General features: G+C 38.1%; 1 protein-coding gene across 2 annotated transcripts in view; it reads left to right on the forward strand.

Annotated features, from left to right (window-relative positions):
• NFATC3 (nuclear factor of activated T cells 3) overlaps window positions 1-21,584 on the forward strand; it is a 63,894-nt gene that overhangs the window by 34,424 nt on the left and 7,886 nt on the right. Inside the window, exons 4-10 of one of the 2 annotated variants that reach the window (XM_069868339.1) lie at window positions 3,466-3,665; window positions 4,283-4,455; window positions 5,244-5,384; window positions 7,145-7,200; window positions 7,834-7,960; window positions 9,640-10,692; window positions 18,854-18,955. In XM_069868339.1, coding sequence (XP_069724440.1) covers window positions 3,466-3,665; window positions 4,283-4,455; window positions 5,244-5,384; window positions 7,145-7,200; window positions 7,834-7,960; window positions 9,640-10,692; window positions 18,854-18,955 — 1,852 coding nt within the window. The remainder of the gene's footprint in view (window positions 1-3,465; window positions 3,666-4,282; window positions 4,456-5,243; window positions 5,385-7,144; window positions 7,201-7,833; window positions 7,961-9,639; window positions 10,693-18,853; window positions 18,956-21,584) is intronic. The other variant, XM_069868340.1, reaches the window with a different exon arrangement.

Below are 21,584 nucleotides of genomic sequence, written 5' to 3' on the forward strand. Positions count from 1 at the left end.
CAGGTTTACACTAGCATGGCTTGCAAGTATATGTGCCATTTTCAAGGGTTTTTTCTGATATTATCACAGACACTTTTTAATTGAGATACCTTATTTATATGTTTCTGTATTATAACAAGTGTAGGTGTCTTCTAAGTTACTGTAGAAATGTATTCTGTTGCATTGTAACATTTTTTTCTTCTATTTTTCCTTAGGGCATTGGATTTTTTTGTTTGTTTGCATTTAATTTAATATATAAACCAGAAGGGGAGTGACTAAAGGTTGTACTGCTGTGTAGGGTCTTGTGGGGTTTTTGTTATTTCTTCTGAATAGTAATGTAGCTTCACCTTTCTACTTTGGTATAGCTGACATACTGCAGTCAGGTGAGACAGAGCATCATACGGAAAAGGCACCTGGTGACCTGCTGATGTTACCTGATCTGTCAGTGGAGTGGGCAGCTCTTGTCAGACTTGCCCAGCGCCTTCCTATCCTGCAACATGCTTTGCAGAAACCAGGCCTTGTATGTCTTCCATGGCTTGTCCTTGAGCAAAGATTCATCCTCTGTGCTTGCCCAGATAATGGAAGCAAAACTAGTATTAGACACAGCTTTGAGTAATTCAAATGTAGCGAATGCACATAGAGTCCCACAGGCAGCACCGTGTAACTGCTGGCGTGGAGTATATTTTGCTTCACTAAATTAAACTTCTGCTCTGTGTAGGCTTCTGCAGAGTGCAGTTTCTCCACTGACTGCAGACAGACCAGCTTAGTTTTACAAATATCTCTTTGCTCTTCTATCACTAGTATCTCTAGGACTGTTGCGTACATGTCCATTGTTAAGGAAGGGAAAGATAGCTTTAATTGGAAATTAGCTTTATCACAATGACCCCATTTGGAAGTTATTCAAATTTTTAAATACATCTGGCTTGTAATTTATATGATTCCCAGTATTAGTGTGAACACATCTAACAAACGTCACATTTAGGCTGTATTCCATTGTGTTAAGATTTAATTTTAACTCTGAGGAAAATGAATGGTGGAATTAATGTTGATTACTTGGGACAAGCTGGCCTCTGTAGATGCTAAGCTACAATACTTTAAATTTTCTTTAAACTACTAAATTCTGATATTTAGAAGTTATGAAAATACTCATTTGATACTTAAAAAAAATATTTTGCAAGGATGTTGGGAGTCCTGCGTCGATTATAAAAAGTTATGTATTTATATATTTAATTGATATAAGAGTCCCTGTGCTCCACTGTCAACAGGACAGTAATTAAGACTGAAGTTCATGGTCCTGTTGTGTTCCAGTAGTTTCCAGGTGACTTCTGACAGATGAAGGGAGAGAAACCTGTCAGTACAGTGGTGGTCACAGGAGGTTCTTTGTCTGCCCTGTAATGTTTGTAAATGCTTGAATATCACATTTATTTACAAAAGAAGCAGCTCTGATGATGTAGACTGTCTCCGCTCAATGGCTGAGGGTTAGTTTGGTTTGGTGGGGTTGTTTTGATGGATTTAGGTCTGTTTGTACTGAGAACTCCAGTGAGAATAAAAAGATTTTACATATTTGACAGAACAAAAACCTGCAAGTAGACATGTATGTATAAATGCAAATAAATGCAATCATGTAAGAAGTTATTGGAAATATGTCTGTTATAGAACAGGGTATTGTATTTGACTAAAGCTTGCTTTTAAAGCTTGCTTGGCTTTTTGTGACAGGTATTTTTTTTTCTTCATTATAATGAGGGTCTCAAGGGCTAAGGATTGTTAAACCTATGAAGAGATGTGACTTTTTGATTTAATGTTAATGCGTACGTTGTTGCCCAATAAGAGGTAGGTGTGGTAGCTTGTCTGTAGGTTTTTATCTGCGGTATGTCTCCTTCAGGAATTACTTTGGGCTGTATGCATGCTGGATACGAAGAGGTACAGAACGAGCCTCAGTTGTTGATTTGGGTTTATTTGAGTAAGCTCGGTTTTATTTGTCTTGGGTAGTCTAAAGATTTTGGTTTTTTACTTCTCAATCACATTTAACCTCATTAGGCAAATGGCAAGAACACTAACTAAACTGTGACTGTGCTGTTGTATCTAGATGGATTAATTCATGAGTATTACATCTTGGACAAAAGCATTCGTGTAAGGCTGAAAGCTTTGAGAACAACTTCTAAAGATCCAGACTTCTGTTGGAAACTGAATTTCTGTTCTTGATTGAGAAAGCTCTAATAAATCACAGGAGTGATAGGTGCTGCGATAGCTGTAACTTGAATACAGAAGACAGTTGTTCATTTAGTGTCCATAAATGTGTCAGAGGCAACAGTGGCGCTTCTGATTTCACCCACTACCGTGGGTGTACTTACTTTTGTAAATAGGTTAAATTCACATGGTTTTGTATGGGTTTTAAGTGTTAGTTCTGTAAAGAGCTTAGATAATACTGTTGTGTGACCTAATGACTCTCCCTAGAGACAAAAGTATGAACACAACAAAGCCACGTTTAAAGAATGACTGACCCTCCCTCCAGTTTGAACATAAGTTGGTGTTGAAGTTGATGAAGTGTAAATATGCTGCATTATTTTCTTAGAAATTATCTAACTTGTGGTGTACGTTGATCTGCCAGTTGTGGGAAGGTGGAGTAAACTGCAGGGACTTACAAGACGCTTTATGGGCTTTGGTTTTAAAATTGCAGTGACCAAAGGAAACTCACATGTCACTGTGGGTTAAATTTGTTTCCTTAAGTCTTCTGGGTAATATGTTACAAATGTACTATTACAAAACCAGCTTGTTCTTTTAGAGTTCATTTATTTAAGTTTCTTTTTTACTGCTGTTTCAACATATTTTGTGTCTAGAATTACCTTTTACCTCTAGCAACGGGTGGTTTTATGACAACTGAGTGCATGGATGCTTAGTCTTATGCTTAAGAAAAGGAAAGATACATGCATTAAAGTTTATCAAATTTTCTTTATTGTTGGCAAAGAAAATGTTTTTTAAAAAACCATACTTGATTTTCTAGCTATGAATTGTCTTTATCCTAACGTAGTGCACTTGCATTCAAAAAACCTCCTAAGTTTAATGAACTCACTATTGCATTACATATTTAAAAGTTTAGGTTTTCTACTGGTTTTGGTATTTCTAGAAACTAGGTGTGTTTTAGTCGAATTGATAACTTGACTGTGACTAAAAACAATGTCAGAAATGCTCCTATAACATAGCATAGCTTTGTAGAAATTCTATAGAGAAAATGATTCTTTTCTCTTTGAGATTCAAAAGTAATACAGGGTTTTTAACATCCTTTTGTTCCAGTAAATGTTGTTGCCAATATTTGTACTGGAGGACATGTATTTGTACTCTGTGTTCTGATTCTGATGAGACTGAAGATTTGAATTAAGTGCTACCCTGACTCTTAAGTCTTTGTACTAGTTGTGTATTTAAGTTACGCACACACAATTGCAGTAGAAATCGACTGATATTTTAATATTACATCTGCTTTTTCACCAGCTCCTGGGCTACAGTGAAAAGCCAGTAAACCTACAGATGTTCATCGGAACAGCAGATGATCGCTACTTAAGACCTCATGCGTTCTACCAGGTGCACCGAATCACTGGAAAAACGGTTGCAACAGCTAGTCAAGAGATAATAATTGCCAGCACAAAAGTTTTGGAAATACCACTCCTTCCTGAAAATAATATGTCAGCCAGGTACATTGCAGCATAAATTAGTTGTGTAGTTGCTATGTGTCCTTTGGGGTTTTGCACAAAGGTGTCTTATTTTCCACAAATAAAGCTTGTGATGAATATAGACACATCTCTTGAAACATGCCAATATTAAAAAACAAAATAAGCGTTCGGGTAGTCAGAAGTTAAGGAGCAGAGAGACAGGGAAGCTCCTAAGATTGCCAGGGAGATGGATGAATGCTTCCCATACAATCCGTCCGTATATGTGTAACTCCACAGTGTAAAACTGCATGTGGGTCACTGGCTGATAGAGTTCTTGTTTCATTTTACAAAGCCCTACAGCTTTTTTCTATGAAAATACAACTATACAGTTTATTTTGTTGTTTCTTGATTGAATGTGGTGATTTCACTTCTGGTGTCTTGGTAGATCTTTTCCTTGTTTGATTTTTTTTTGTTGTTGTTTTTTGACACTAATGGAACTTTTAATCTCAGAAATTTGAAGAAGTATAACATGGGGGGAAAAAAAAGAGAATGCTCTTCATTCTTTAACAAAAGAAAGGCTTACAGAGTATGCTTTGGCAATAGTTTGATTCATTTTCTTCCATTTCTCTTCTAATCCATCTGTCCTCACCTATCTCCAGTATCGATTGTGCTGGTATTTTGAAACTTCGCAATTCAGATATAGAGCTCCGTAAAGGAGAGACAGATATTGGAAGAAAGAATACCAGAGTGCGACTTGTGTTTCGTGTTCACATCCCACAACCTAGTGGAAAAGTCTTATCTCTGCAGACTGCTTCCATACCTGTTGAATGCTGTAAGATTGCTTTAACTATACATAATTTATACTCATGTTTTCTGCATGTGTCAGTAGTGTTGTCATTCTGACAATACTTATTGTCAGAATTATATATAACAAGTGTGTTTGAAAAGCATTGTGTTTAAAGACTTAAATTACAAAAAATTAATATATCTTTAATTAATGATGATACTGGCCAAATGGCAGCCTGGAAATCTGGAGGAAAAACAGTGTTTTAGATTTGTAACCTAATAGCGCAGTCACACAGCTAGCAGCTTCAGGAGCTCCTGTAAATGAGCAGAGGCAGCTGATGTATCTCAGTGAAAATAAATATTAATTTCAGGAAAACTAATACCATTACATTTACAAGAGCCTGTACCATTGCTTGTCTTTATGCACTATTATCTAATGAACATCTGAACTTTTTTTTAAGAGAGTTCATTTTTTTAACTACTGGTGCTAAGAAATCAAACCATGACCTTAAACAATCTGAGTTTGTCCTAGAGTTCATTTTGTCTGTAAGATACTAAAGTATTTTTTAAAGCAGTATTCGTAATCTAAAAATTTCATTTGCTGTAACAGCAGTGACTGTTGGGATTCATGGCTTCTTGATGTTTGTTTTTTATAATTATATAACTTCAATGTAATTCTAAAAAGCAAGGTAAATCATGCATAAATGATATCTATGTGTAAACAGATGTTTGTTTTAGTTTCATCCCTAATTCTTCAGTTAGGATCATAAAAGAAGTGTTACTAAAATGGTTAAAATTGTGAATAATGACTTTTTTCCTTGATTTATTTTAAAGCTCAGCGATCTGCTCAAGAACTTCCTCAGATTGAGAAATACAGCATCAGTAGCTGCTCCGTAAATGGAGGCCATGAAATGGTGGTGACGGGATCCAATTTTCTTCCGGAATCCAAAATTATATTTTTTGAAAAAGGACAAGGTAAATATTATCTTTTTCTTTTTTCCTTGAAAACAAAACAAAAAATGCTGCTGGAACTTGATTTTAGGAAGTAAGAATTTTCTGGGGAGGGGGGTGGTAGAAAACAACTAGCCAACCAACACAAAAGGAAGAAACGTTAGTCGGTTGTATTACAATTCTTGTTCTTTAGAATCCAGGTTTAGTGTTTGAGGCAAAACTTCGTCATGGGCAAGAGCTGCAGCAGGCTTGCACTTGTGTATTGGCAGAGTAAAATTTAAACTTACATTGTAGACCTTCATGCAGTGAAATCTGTAGAAAAATTTAACTGCTTCCTACTGATCTCGTGAAATTAAAATAGTTTTTCTTTGGGAAGGTAGTTTTTCAGTGTAATACATGGGAAATAAAATCTCAGAAGTAAACAAGAAACTTTCAGATTTTGGATGAGTATTTCCAAAACACTTTACTTTAAATAGAAATACAGTTTTGAAGGCTTTTTTTAAAAAAAGACAACAAACAAAACCAAACATGTTCTTCCTCTCTTCTATCACTTTAATAATGATGCAACTCCATAAACTAGAGAATTTAACACTAAAAAAGCCCTATCAAATATTTTTCATGTTTAGTGACCTACAGCCGGATGTGATGAATGTTTTGCAAGTTGTCTTTGGTTTGGTTTTGTGGTGTAAACAGGTGCATGCACCAAGGTACTTACATAGTACTCAGAAATGTTCAGTTGGCCAGCATTCCTTCCTGGTTCTGTAACATCTCCATCTTTGTGTTTCTTACTTAGACTAAAATACATGAAAAATAATTGAAAATGTAGGGCTAGTTGGGTTAACACAAGGAGTTCCATTTCTTCCTTGATTATCCCTTTAATATAGAGAGCATAAAATTTGAACAAGTTAAATTGTTATTGCTGTGACCTGAATAACCGATTGGAACTTTGGGGAAAACAGTAGCTACAGTAAATTATTAAAACTAAAAGTTTGCAACCAAGTCCAATTCTTTTACGTCTCCTTATTTCCTGAGGTGAGTAAAGGAGTTGGGTCTTTTTATTAGCAAACCCAGCATTAGTGGGGGCTTTATGCAGTGCGTTTTGACACACACCTTGAGCACCTTTAAGGAAGTACTGCTGCTGGACAATAGGTACCCTGATGACCTGTACAAAACCCCACAACAGAGAGAACTGAGCATTCAGTTAAGGATAATGTTAGGTCAGAGCAGAGAGAGGTGACTCACCTGCCTCATGACACAGACAGCTTGCCCAGTATTTGAACTTGCAGGGTCTTTAGGTTCAGGGGAGGGTGTTTGTTTTGAATGTATAACTTGTGGGTATGTGCGGGGAGGTACGATGTGTGTTATCTCTGGTGGTGACTATGAGCCCGCAGCACATTTGTTTGAATAATCACAAGTCTTAGTAGTAATTTAACTACCTTCCAAAAGTTTTTGTTTTGTTTTTTTTTTTTAGAAAAATGTGGAAAAAATCCCCCTGTATGCTTATAGCACACACTGCCCCCTCTGGAACTGAACCTAGGTGTGGGTAATCAGCAGGTTCTGTAAAAATGTAGAGTCCTGCACAGCAATGTCTGTAGTGTGGAACTCCTAAAGCGTCTCTATACTTCACACTTTTTTTACAATATGTCTCTGTCAGTTGAATGGCCTTTTTGGGACTGAAAATAAATGCAGTTTTATATTGAGTATTTAAGTGCTTTGAAGATTAAATATTTAAGTGTATTAGAAAATGCTTCTTGCTTGAATTATTTGTAAATTTCTCTCAACAGATGGACGGCCTCAGTGGGAGGTAGAAGGGAAAATAATTAGGGAAAAGTGTCAAGGGGTGAGAAACAATTTTTCTTACTTTAGAAAGCTTTCTGTTTTAAAATGAGAAAATAGACACCTTCGTTGTTGTTCAGAAATTTAGACTTCATTTAGTAAACTAAGTAGATCATTGGCTGATTCAGACAGATAACTGAGAACTCCTTAACTGGCTTACTACTGTAAAGTAGCCATTAAGATGATGCTTTGAAGGAACTGGAAATAGCAGCTTGTTGTGAAAGCAATGAAAAAAGACATTAAAAAAAGGAAAACTAAAGATAATTTTGCTAAGATGACAAGTAATTTCCAGTGTATTAAAATTTTTCTTAACAGAAAAAAAAAGCTTAATGATCCAAAATGCAATTATTTGATTGCTAGATGTTTTCTGTGTGGTGGCAGATAAACAAAGCATCCTTTAGATTGTGTCTGTTTAATTAAAAGCATTACCTTCAGAAGACTTGTGTTTAAAAACCAAAAGTCTCCAAATAGAAGTTTGCTTATAGTACTGTTTTACTATGTAATATAAATAAAGTTTACCAATTTCAAAATAGGAGTTTGCTTTAGTTTTGCAGTAAGTATTTTCATTTTTCTGTAATTAATTGCAGTTTCATTTGCATTTGATATGTAAAATTTTTCTGTTTCAACTTTCATACAGGCAAACATCATACTTGAAGTTCCTCCATACCATAACAAAACCATTACAGCTGCAGTTCAGGTGCAGTTTTATCTCTGCAATGGCAAGAGGAAAAAAAGCCAGTCTCAACGTTTTACTTACACACCAGGTATTAAATAAAAAAGTTTAAAAGTTGCGTTTTAAAGTAGGACTTTGAAAGTAATTCAGACAGTCTTATACCTTTGATGGGAAGATAAAACCAGCTTTAAATTGTTTGTAAAACAACTTAAGCTTGTCTAATTCAAAAACTGAAAAATAATAAGCTAGTGCTACAGTCGCAGCCCAGTATCCTCCATTACACTTTTTACAAAATAAATTGCATTCTACTTTTCTTTGCGAATGATGGTGAATCTCAGAAGCTGCTTTTCTAAACAACCATAGCCATGATAGAAGTTAGTGAGATCACAGAACAACAGGTTTAGGCGATTTTTTTCCACCTCTGGACACATTGCAGCTTGTTGAGAGAAAATAGTTTGTAACTTAGCCAGAAGCAAAACCTGTACATGTCAACTGTATGTGTAGTTAAAATATCTTAATTTGATGTGAAGAAGTCGTTGCTACTAGAAATGCAGTGCCTCCTCCTTTGCCTGCCACTTACTTTCTTTTCTTTTAAGAAATTCATTCCCATTTAGAGTAGTTAGAATTCAGTAGATATCAGTGACGGTGCTAGACCTGTTAGCACTGATGGGAGGACTTGTTTAGTACTGGGTATTAATAAAAACTTCTAAAAGCTAATGTGTATGCTGACAAAGCCAACTACCATTAGTTTACACTATTCAAAATAAGTTTTACTTATGCTCTGGAGTTATCTACTTCACACCTGTGTGTGCAATTTAAGCAATGTGACCACTAAATAAGTTAATTGTATTATAATATCTATGTGGTATTTTTCAGCCATTCGTTAGAATAGCAGCTCCTAAGATACTTGCAAGACACATATTCACCTTTATTTATGTTTGAGAAATCCATGTTTAAATTACTTAAATGATGGAATGAAGTAATGACACAGCTTAAATAAGAAGCAAATTTAATTATAACTGCAGCTGTCGTTACATAAACATTTTGAAATCCATTTTATACATAACAGTTTCCGTAACTGTTATTTTATAAAGTAGTAATTGAGCAGTTAAGCATTAGCATTTTTCTGCTATTTGTGCTTAGTCAGTGCCTTTTCATGAGCCTACCAGTAGCTTAGAAAAGAAAAATTCTGTAACTGAAGGTGCATCATTTAGTAACTGTATTGCAAGAACAGTTGTTGTCACTGAAATTGGGGAGTATGCTGAAAGAGCTGTTGTAATTAAAACAACGGGCACTATGCAAACTAGTTTTACTGTGCTGCCGAAGTTCTGCTGCCGTCTCGAGCAGAGGCGAAGGGAAGTTTCAAGTCAGCTAAAACTGTCATTCCCCTTTTTCTCCTGCCTGATACTGAACTCTTGTCTGCCTGTTTTCAGGGGAGCCCAGCAGCACCCCCGCACGCACCTCTGAGCTGCGCCCTTTAGGTCCACTGGACCTTCTCTAGCTGGGCTGCAAACGGCTTTAAAAACATATGTCATGGAGCAGGGTGGATGAGAAGAAAATTGCCTTTGAGTAAATGCCAGGAGAGTTCTTCTGGCTTTTAAGGATTAATATAGCGGGCATAAAGTTAAAAACAAAAGCAAGCAGATCAAAAGGGAAATTTGGGCAAGAACATTAACAATAATATTGTGGCAGTTAAACAGCAATTAGTGTATATTTATCACAAGATACAAATAGGTTGAAGTGGTAAATACCGTGTTTTGCTTTTTCTAGTTATAATGAAGCAAGAGCACAGAGATGAGGTGGATTTGTCTGCTGTTCCATCTTTGGCCCTGCCTCACACGAGCAATGTCCCGGGCCTTCATTCTATCCGAACTCAATTGCCTTCACCAGAGCAAGGGCATCCGCATGACAATTTGCTGTCTACATCACCCAGGAGCCTTGTGTGTCCAGTTCAACCACCGTACACGGCCATGGTGACCTCAGCAGTATCCCACCTGCCGCACATGCAAGGTAGAAACCTCAGTCCAAGTGAAGAGTGTCATGTTTTGCCTCCTGCTGTGGTTCAGTCTTTTCAGGTAACATCAGCACCTCCTGTGAGGCCTTCTTACCAGCCTATGCAGTCTAACAATGTATACAATGGACAGTCTGGTCTTCCTATGAACTCTGCCTCCAGCCAAGGATTCGATGCTATTTCATTTCAGCAAGACACAGCTGTACCTCATTTGATAAATCTAGGCTGCCAAACTCTACCACCAATGCAGTTTCATTCTTCAAATCCGGGTTCCGTGTCAGCATCAAGTACAGCAGGGCACCCGCTCACACACCCAGCTCATTCAGGACAGTCATCCTCCCACCTGCCGTCGCTGGGATACCCCTGCCCGAGCACGGGGCAGGGCTCCATCCCTGCTGCAATGAGTCGCTCCCTCGGGCAGTCTTCACCCCAGCTGCAGCAAGTCCCATACCACTCTACAAATCCAGCATCTGCCTCTTCCCCATCCCCGACAGCTTCCCACCCTTTGGTCCATTCTCCGCTGTCTGGACCTTCTTCACCCCAGCTGCAACCTCTGCCTTATCAATCTCCGAGCTCAGGACCTGCCTCGTCTCCCCCGCCAGCCGCTGTGAGTCACTCGGGACAGCACTCCCCTCAAGCACATAGTCCAGCACTGGGAGGTCTTAATGCAGCATCATCCCTCGTCCACCACACCGTGTGCGATTCATCTCCATTTTCACCAGATGGGGCAGCTATTAATATTAAACCAGAACCTGAAGATCGAGAATTGAATTTTCAAACAATAGGACTACAAGACATCACACTAGATGATGGTAAGTGAATATCATATTCTAATCCTGGGATGTAATCTACATTAAATGAGAAAGTAGGCGTGGGAGGGTTGTTCTGTTCTACTTAAAACACACTCCTCTTCACAGAAGTGCATTTGCATCATCAAAATGGAGTTGTATTTTTGTGTTGTTTAAGACTAATGATATCAGCTGTAAATTGGTACTTATACAGTTCATGTTCTTTAGTTTAGTTCGCCTCTAGCCTTTGTTTTTGTCATAAAACAGGGCTTGAGGATCAACTCTTACACACTGACACCTATTCAAGGAATTAATTTGGAGCCTTTGCTCACTGTCATGTTGGTATGTTTCAGTGAAAGTCATCATGATATGTCCAAGTTGCATAAATGTAGTTTGGAGTCTTGTTTACAAAACTCATTAGTTTACAAAACTTGTTCAACTACGTGTAAAGGAAGAGATCTCGCATCCTAAATGTCAGAGTATTTGAGGCATAGATGCAAAGCAACTTAGACAACATGTCATGTTAATATGACTGGAAGAACAGAACGCTTGGCCTTAAAAGATGTGTAAAAGGTGCTTGGTATTGATGATGGGAATCTTACTAATATCTCTTTTCCACAATAGCCTTGACTGCTACAGTGTTTGGGTTTTTTAATCATCCCTAGTAATTACTTAATTGCATCAGCAGTATTGTACAGCATAGGCCATCTGTTAAACGTAACATGTCAGTCCCTGTTCCCTGCATAAGTGGAGCTTTGCTGTTATTACTTCTGTTCAGTAGTAAGAAAATTCAATAAGAAATGTCTTGAAAGACACAAGGTGCTAGGAAGAAAATGGCAGAAATGGATAATATAGTTGGCCTTTCAGTTAAAGGGCCACCCTAATTAAACAAAGCTTTCTACTTAGAAACACTGTTTTATCAATCAGCTGGAAAGGAAGAGATGAATTCTATCAAGGACTTGCTGAGGGAAGAAGAACAAGGCTTTATGAAACAGAATGCAACAAAAAAATTATTTTCTGTGTTGGTATGAGAGGAGCAAGAAATCTAGTGTTTCCAGAAGTGTCGTGTTAGACCCTACCTTTTTCTAGTCCTTCTTCCTTGTGCACCCTCAAAAAACATGTAGAAATAAATAAAACACAACTAACTGTGGTACTTAAACTTTTAACAATACAAACAGAAGTATTTAGCGTTTATGAGCATCTTGGCAGTGTGTTCATACCTGTTCAGAAATTAAGGTGAATGCACAGTAATGAACACCATTTTTCCCCCTAGATCACAAATATTAGTTGTTGTAGAAACTATTTCCATTGTTTAACACAGTGAAGTTACTGAGTTATTTCTGGGCTGACAAAGACGTCGAATCACAGGAAAAGCTGCAAGAGCCACACTAAAAGTGTGGCCACTTGCTAATAGTTTAGAGAGGTATAATCAGTATACACGTGAATCAAATATCTGCAGCTTTATCAATATCTTCTTTTTAAGTAATGCTTGCTATAGAAGTTTAAAGGAGGTCTGAAAGCTGATGATTAAACTATACACTTCCTACATAGTTTTAAATGCTAAAGTAACACTTGGCAGTAGCAATATGGTTGTAAGCACAGAGATCATCTTCATCTCCATCTCAGTTTATTATTACCTCCACTTGATGACTGCTTGGGGGGGGGTAGGTGTGGGTTGATTTTTTTTTTTCATTTCCAATCTGCAAATACAAATCAGTTGTTCAGCCTGAAACCTGCTGTTCCAAAAACGGTGAGAACCAACCTGCTCAGTTCTCTCAACATGAGTAAATACTTCCTCTGCTTAACCAACTTTAAATAAAAAAACATACATAGACAGGAACATTTTTTTATAATGTATCTAACGTATTGCTGTGGTTTAAAAAACAATTTCAAAATTCTTCTTTAATGTATAACTGAATTCTAGTTTCTGTACAAATAGAGCTAGACATAAAAAGCAAATCACTTACTCTACAGTGATGTTAGAACAACTAATAATCCAAACAGAATTACATACATAAATGCGTGTTGATACAGCATGTTTTCCCAGCTAATATATCAAACCTGTAAAGCTATATTTAGTTGCAAAATAGGTTTTTAAGGGTTACCAATTAAGGTAAAATAATAAGCTCAAAATAAAACACCAAGGCAAAGCCAATTGACAATTTTACAACACGTGTCTGGATTACTGACCTTAAATATTCAAGTCGGTAGTCTTAAAGTAAAAAAAAAAATAAATTCCAACCCCCCTGACAGCATAAATTATCTTTCTTTTAAGGAACATGCACTATTTCAAAATTAGCAGAGTAGATATTTTCTTTGCCAAGAAAATAGAATGTTTTAGCAAATTTTAACAAAATTTGAGTGTAGTATGGGAGTGCTGCCTTATGGCAAAATGAGTTCTGGAAGCTTTTTAGCTGACAGAGTACAATTTATAATTCTTTTACCAAAAAAAACACCAACCAACTGAAACCAACTGCGCATAAAAACCCTGCAAGACCCCCACCTACAAAAGTGGCAGTCTGGATAATAGTTGCATAAATTCTTTTAAGCAAGACTCCTAAAAGTCAATCTTATTGCATGTTCAGCCAACGCAGAGGCTTTTTCTTCGAAACACACCCAAAACACCCAAATCCACTACTTGATGCAGGACTACAAAGCTGCTTAATCCCTTAATGTTCAAGCCAGGAGCATCGGGATTAGTCTTGATCCAGCATCTCCTGGAAGGCGTAACACATCTGGATTCACCATTTAGAGCTTCTCTGCAAAGTCAACCATGCTGGCCAGTGACCAGAATGGAGTATCTTCTAAATTCTGTTTTATTCCTTTGCCCAGTTAGAGCAAGCTGGGCTCTACTCAGACTATGGGTGAAAAAGGATCACAGAATTTAAAGGCAGATCCTCTGCCTTGGTATCTACTTAAAGTACACTTTTTTTTCCTTCTTTTTTTTTTTCCTATTGAAGTGAGTGTGGATCTGTTTTCTTGGTTTTTCCACAAGATCTGGTTGACGTCTTAAGCTTTTCTAATCTCTACCTTGAACATGTTCTTCTGTTTGGCTTCCATCTTCCCACCCTTGCTTCTTACAGGAAACACTTTCTAATTCACTTGAAGAAACAAGGGAGCAAACTGCGTGAGGACACCTTAATGTGAAATTCAAATGATGTTATAGAAAACATTTGAAATCTAACAATTTCAAAGTAGCTCATTTGCTGCTGCTTCAAAGGTGTTCTGAAAAATAGCACTTTTCTGCTGAGGTCTTTGCAGGAGTCAATCTGCATGAGCTGGTACAGTTTTGGACCAGAACTACGTAAAAGCAGCTTGTCCCCTCTGCTTTTCTTCCCCCCTGCCCTCACTGTTTTGGACCTTCTTTTTCCCTTAACATCTTCTAGCAAGTCCGCCCTCTGATCAGAGTTCTAAAATGTACAACTGTATTTATCCATTTTAAGGTATTATGGTAGGCTGTATTCAGCAAGTAAGGATGACCTTCTACTAATCCTCTTACATTTTGTTACTCATTGCATCTCCATTATATGAAGCTGGAGATTAGAAAATCCAGTATGTGGATTTACTATAAATCATAGCTAGAAATCCTCTAACTGTTTTGTGTATATAAAGCAATAAGTCTGCTTTGTCAGACACGTTCCATGTAGAATTCTAAGCCATTTGCATTTAGTAATCTTAATAGTTCTGTCATAACTAGTTGATAAATTTTTCTTGCTGAGAAGCTTAGAGATTATTCTGATCTTTGAAAATGTGTAGGTCTTTACAGGTAGCTTCAACTTAACTTCTGGAGAATCACAGTAGTAATCAATACAAAAATACTGGAGAATGTATTTCTCTATATATTTAAAACTTGTGCGTTAACAGTTCATTCCTAATTAAGGCAGTGTCCTGCCAGACAGTGAAGGTCTACAGGAACACAAAAAATACTGAATGCTAGCACCTAGCTTGGAACGGAGGAGAGCAGCTCAAAAACCTGTTGCATTGGCAGCTGGATGTTCTTGAGATGTACATCCCTTTAGTTTGAGATTTTTTTAGTGTCTCCTAAGCACAGAACAAAATGTTACATCTTGCAGCATGCCCGACATGGATTTGTGTGGCAGGATCTCTAGCCTACATTGTACAACAGAACTCTTGAGTATTCCTGTTGATAAGAGGCATTCTGAAAATTATACTGTTATACACTGTTCACTCCTCCTTTCTTAATATTCCATGTGTTAAAATACATATTGTCAAGCAATATGGAGATAGCAATAAAAATCAGTCTAAAATTCTAATTCTCTTGAGCTTATGGGCTCCTCCAGTGAGATATTAGAGTTGAGTAAGGTGATAAGGCAGAACCAGAAATGTATTAGAAGAGAATGGGTATCTGCCTTTAGGAACGGGTAAATGTAACAATTGAAATAGGGAAAAATCCAGACTGAGCAGCAGAGTAAAACGAAAAGGTTGAAACAGTGAGGAAAGGTGAAGAGAATCTTATCTGTCTGGGGCTGTCAGCAGGTAAAGGATGTTATGACATATCTTCTAGTAGATTCATTACCTGTGTTCATAAAAAGAGTGCCAGCAAGGCGTCTGTTGAGAAGACCAGTTATAGACTGCTCACGTGCACAGAACTCCAGATAAACCCTCAGGTGCATGCGACCAGCTAATGTATGAAACTCCTCGTTCCTCTCCCAGAGCCCCACAGAATATCTTGTAACTAATTCAAAGTGAGGTGAGCCCAACTAATTAAACACCACAAAATGATTCCCATTTAGGAACTAGAAGAGGTTAGAAGCTTACTCTGTTAACATAAGTGGTCTGTCTACATCATGGTGCAGACACTCGCACTAGTAGTGGAACTGGAAGGAGTTAGGCACGCCCTTGTGACACTGGCAAAAATACTCGTGCACTGCTTTCCACTTCGCAGCACGTGTTCTCTAGCACCAAGGTTCATGCTTAATACTTACTGTGTCAGACTCATCTATCTTCCTGCATGAGAGAAGGGGTTAAACATGACTTAAATGAGTTGCTTGCACTATGGCATATAAATACATGACAGCACAACCATAACATGATCAGGGATGTTTGTTACTGTACCAAATAACTGCAGATTTTGTACTGTGACTCTGCAGGCATGTAAAGTCTGCCTGTAGAGCTGTAAACATAACACGTTCAGGAACCCTATACTCCTCCCCTATACTCCTCTTAACATTTCATACAACATTATTTTATCAGCTAATTAAAAAAAGTACCTCTTAGTAAAGTTGTCATTAAATGTGAAATTACTAAAAGTAAGCCTGTCTTATGGCTTGAAATGGTGACTTGCAAGGCAGCCCAGCACGTCCTTCATCGTTTGCCATTGCAGACATGGCCTGCCCTGCGACTGGTTTTGATCACAAACCAGTGGAATCAGCTGGCGGCTCCATAGCAGAGACAACTGAGGGTTAATTATAGCCTGGCAGCTTTTTTTTCTTGAGAGAAAGTTGACACTGTGCTACTCGCTGGTCATGTGGAGTCGAAACCAGCTAAATATACTGCACTAACCAATGTGACGTAGCTGCAGGGATTCTTAACATAAACGCAGCTGACAGACCTCTGTCTGGAGTTGACAAAAGGCGGCCTACAGCCAAGGAAGCGACTGCTGCAGCCTATCCGTAATGTTTTTTGAGGTTTACTGACCCTTATTACATCTGTAAAGACAGCAATTCACTAACCTGTCCTCTAAAACGCGCTAATTCCTACGTGGATGCAGCAGTATGACCACACCCGGACAACTGATGGGATCTGCCATACAGTTATATCAAACTTCTTTTTGCAGAGAATGTTAAAAACTCCCACTCCATGCTACTTACTCTGGCAACACTGCAAACAATCACGCATTCCAGAACGTTTCAGGGACTTTCTTTTCTAAAGCCAGTACATCTTGTGCTTCAAGTCCCATTGCCCACACATCCTATTCCAGTTCAGCAGTGGTGGAGGATACCCAGGGTAAACTTCTAATCAGATAGCACCACAAAAAAGGAGGTTGCTTGACTCCTGTAGGAAGAGATCCTGAAAAACAAATGGTATATTTGCAGTACCTTTTTGGTCTGCCTGTATCCCTAATAGAACTCTAATTTTAAGTTGACTTACTGTTTAGATCAAAATTTGGCATAAATAATTGAGATTTTAAAGTTTTTCTTAATCTTTCTTTACTCAAGGGAGGACCCAAGACAAAGGAGTTTCGTGGAAGTATAAATATTTGATCTGTTACCTAGATAAATCTAGAGGCTATCACTTTTCTCGATTTCTATGTAAATTTAATAGTTTTAATTTTAGCGTTATACTCTTTGAGTACAAAACACATTTCAGTATTGCTTGAGGAAGTAAAAACCCTTTTTCAAATGTTTATGGAATTATGAGGTAGAAAGGTATTTTTAATGTATGTTTATCTGGGAGCTCAAGTTCTATTTAACTTAAGCATTTTGCTCACTGCACGCTTACGCTAATTATACACTTTAAAAGACTGCTGCTTTACTGCATTTCACAAAAAAACAAATGCTGTGTGCCCAAGGCAAGAGCACGCATCGTTCCAGAAGGTGCCGTCAGGAGACGTGTTACATGTGCTACACGTGGCATTTTATCAGGAATTTATAAAGCAAAAATTCAATCAGCTCTCAGCAGCTTTGTCAGGACATCAAGAACCTCAGAATCCCTCTATGTATGAAATTAATTAGCAAAATTGTTCAGAATTGTATTTCTCTGCTAGAATGACAGATAATCCATACTGTATAAGCTGTGCAGACTTTCTGGTGTAGCAACCGTTGCTTACAAGAGCTAATTAACTCCACTGTTCTCTCTGGAGGCTTTTTGTCAGCGTATGTGTTGTCTGCTCCTTTGAAAGCCTGAGCTTTAAAGAGGATTGACTGTAAAAGTCAATTTGTTTCATCCCAAGGTAGTTTTCTGCCCGCATCCCTGGCTTCTTTAGAACTGTATTTAAATGTCACTTTCTTCTGGTTCTACCATAGTTGGTGGGAAAAACGATCTTTTCTTAATCGCCTTTTGTTTGACCAGAATTTATCCTTCATCTGCTCCTTTCCTTCAAAATGACAGTGGACATTTTCATTGAATCCCAGATAGTGCTTTCCCCTTCCTGTCTAAATATGCGTAACCATGGTTTAAATAATTCAGCATAAGAAGTGACCCAAAGAAAAGTCATTTGAACTGCTTGAGTTTCAGCAGGGAGTAAGAATAGACTCCCATTCTCCCAGGAATCACCACTAAGCGGGGCTTAGAAATCATGCTGGCAAAGCAGATGTGTGGCTTTATCCAGAAGGCACAAATTAGCCAGTTTCCAGAGTAATTTTGTTGATTGTAATAAAGCCTAATTAACTAAACTTGCAGCTCTGTCTTGGGGTGGGGGAAGCCAACCCCAGCCCAGTATGTTGTTGTGAGCTCTGCACAGTCACTAATCCCAACTGAGTAAACACACGCTTGTTAATCCACTACGCTACATCCATTTTTCCTCCAGGAAGCAGATCAGTGGAATGCAGCACTTCACCTCCTCCTTGGTTTCTCACTTTGCTGTGGTCTGATAGAGCCACCTCTACCGAGGTTGCACCTCCCTAGTTGTCCAACGCTTCAGAATGTGCGAAGCCTGACTGCAGAGCAGCACCTTGGACACAATGTTCAGATGAGTAAAAGGGAATTGGGCAGCTGCTTACAGCAACGGTTTCCTTTGTTGAAAGGAGAGAAACAGTAAAAATGAAGGGTGTATTCACTAGTACTCTTTTGCCTGCCTTGTTCATTGGAGGGTCTGTAAAGGGACATAAGCATTTTTAATTTGACCACAGTAAGTAAAGCAGATTGAGAAAACTGCAGGAGTTCCAAACTAACACAAATACTAAAATGAAATTTATGTATTGTACAGTAATTTATGATGATACAATGAGGTAGGCATCCAAACATGTTAACCATCACCTTTACGGCTTTGGCTGCTAACCGAAAAGTAACAAAATGTACATGAGAAGTGATATGGGTTTTAACAGGCACTCTGATAATTTATAAATAGTTACGTATGTCAACGTATGTAGTAGTTGTGAATGAAACTGGGTATTTAAAGGTAGTGCTATTAAAAGAAAACTGAAAGTCACTTCCTGGTTGAGTGAACTGTAACTTCTTGGTTTAGTCCAGTCAGTAGTTATGTCTGTCTTCTTCTCTGACACAGACAGTTTTATCTCTGACCTGGAATACCAGCCATCAGGTTCAACAGAGAAATGGACTCAACATTCAGCACTCATGTCCAACTCCTATGTGGAAAATCTAGAGGGTGAGTCTGCTTACTGAAACGCTTCAATGTTTGAAATTGGAGCACGAAGGAAAGGGGAGAGTGTTTTAATAGTCTTAACATCTACAAGTGAAAAACGCTATGTAATACTTAAATATTGCTATAATTGGACACCTGTGTATTCTGAAATAGTTGGAAATTCAGAAGTTGTGAACCAGGTGTACGCTCATTCAGTAAAAACCTCCACTTGAATTAAATATAGCTGCCACAGAACTTCCTGAGTGCTGTAGGGTCTAGTGAAACAACAGAATATGAAGATCTGAAGCCAAATATGGGCAAGGCTGTAGAGTGGCCAGATCAGTTAACAACAAGAAATGCAGAATGTTTCTCCTTTTTTAAAAAAGATGAAGCAACAATGATTTAAATAGATGGAATACAGTGCCATGCACTGCTGATCTAAGCATTAGGAATACACAGTTCCCAAACAGATTTCTAGTTGAGTGTACACTATAATTGGGAAAAGTTGTCTGGATGTATTTTAAGATGCTTTCAGTTTCTTTATTTCACGTATCAAGATCATTATGCTTTATGCCTCTTCTAAATAGTAATAGAAATTGAAATGGCTGCCTGGTATATTGGTCATGTTTGTATTTATACTTACTCTTCTTGAGTGATTGTCACCTTATTACAAAGGTGCCTAAAATGCCAGAGAACTATACTGTCCCTTTTTTCACATATATATACACACAAAATCACATATATAAACACATGCTTTACCTTCCTAAAAGGTTTCTAAAGGGGAATACCTGTAAGTGTACGGTAGATACAGTAAACTAGCCAAGTAAGTAACCAAGCCTTGTGTACAGCCTGAATAAAACTCACACAATTGGTGACCTTAAGTTTGCCCATGAAACTAAAATAAATCACAATGTTGGTCTTTTACCGTCTTTCAAAAAAACTGACTTAGTTCTGCTTTCCTTACATATAAAAATGTAATAATAATGGGTATTTTGGGTAAGAACAATAGTAAGTGTGGTACTAAAGCAAGAGATGTGTCAACACAAGAAAGTTAGTAGAGTGGTTCTGTACCTTGAAGAATGTTTAGTGGCAAATCAGACAAGCTAACTGGATCAACTAGTAGTACAGAATGCTTCCAGATTTAACTTTCAGGTTTAAATTAGGAAGAGTACAGCTTCTAAATTATACTGCTGAACAGGAGAGCAACAGTAACCATAGTTTGCTGTTGGAGATCAGACAATCGGCAAAGACAGGAAATACACTAACGGAATACTTGAGTCATACTTTATAGAAGGGTAAGTGTGATGACTGCTTCACAAAGCTCTATGTCATGAGAACAACCCACAAGGGGAAACATGTCTTTATTTGGTCCAAAGAAGCATTCAGGAACTGCTTAAATGAAATTGAAGTATCTATCTTTGTTTCACAGATTCAGCATTACAGGCTGTGACAAACTTCAAAAGGGGAACTATAGGAAAAGAATAAAACTTTAAAAATAGGATGGTCGAAAGGGTACATTAGGTGCAAGCAGTCTGTGAAACATTTATGAAGGTTCCCATTAAGTTTACAACTGCTCTGCTGAGAGGGAGGCTCTGAGCTGCTTCCCACTGCAGGAAACTGAAAGGACATGAAAATTACTAGGTTAAATGTGAAACCTGGCCAACAGGTGACAAATCAGGAATTCATTTAAAACCAGATAAATTAACTTAGAAGTTTTTGTATTGAGGTTCACAGTTGAGGAACTAGAGGTTCTCATGCCAAAGCCCTTTGAAACAGGGACACGTTACAGGACCTGTGTCAAGCTGAAGTGTCAGTAAAAAAGTTTCAGAGCAAGCAGATAACCAGACAGTGACAATTCACCATAATCGATGGCGTGGCAGACAACAGCTCCGAAAGGGGAAGCAACGGTTGACTATTAGCTGAAATGTGTAACCTCTTGCTTAAATCTGGTTTGGAGCCAGAGGACTGGAAGTTGGCAAATGTGACGCTGCTGCTGCTCTCCTGTTCAGAGGAGTAAAACCTGTCTAGAAACCTCTACAGGAAAACCTTATGATTGAAGAAAAACGATTAGTTAAGGGCATGGAAATTAGGATAAGGGAAGGAAAATATAACTCCCCATATCCCATACATACAGAGACAAGCTTTCTGAACTGTTCTCATTTAAAGCCATCTTAAATTTAAAATGGACAATTCTATGAAAACTTGCTCAGTAGTGCGTCATTGCACAAATGGCCGAGCTGTTCAACCTAATTTTAGTTTATCTCAAAACTCTGGATTGCCAATCACAACAGTTTGAAGAGCTCTTCACGAACAGCCTGGCTGTTCTAGCAGCAAACAGCTGGAGCGATAACTTTATCAGCTGTCCCAGTGCAAGCGTTCAGTGACCAAGCAGCAAAGCCCTCAGCCAAAAAGACGGGGCAGGAGGAGTGGGAAGAGCCCTTCAAGGAGCTGTGCCCAGGTTTCTGTCAGTCTCAGCTGCTCAGCTGCCTTTTATGTGGGCAGTCAGTAGGGACTTAAAAAACAAACAGAACACTGTGCGAAAGTGGGAGCAACCCAGTAAAAGAGAAAGTTATTGCTGCTGTTTTACAAGCTTGACTGTGGACCCAGCAGTCAGAGCTACTTATCTTCTACTCTCTTCTGCCGCCCTGGATGG

The sequence above is a fragment of the Phaenicophaeus curvirostris genome, chromosome 14 (assembly GCF_032191515.1).
Source record: "Phaenicophaeus curvirostris isolate KB17595 chromosome 14, BPBGC_Pcur_1.0, whole genome shotgun sequence".
Classification (NCBI taxonomy): domain Eukaryota; kingdom Metazoa; phylum Chordata; class Aves; order Cuculiformes; family Cuculidae; genus Phaenicophaeus; species Phaenicophaeus curvirostris.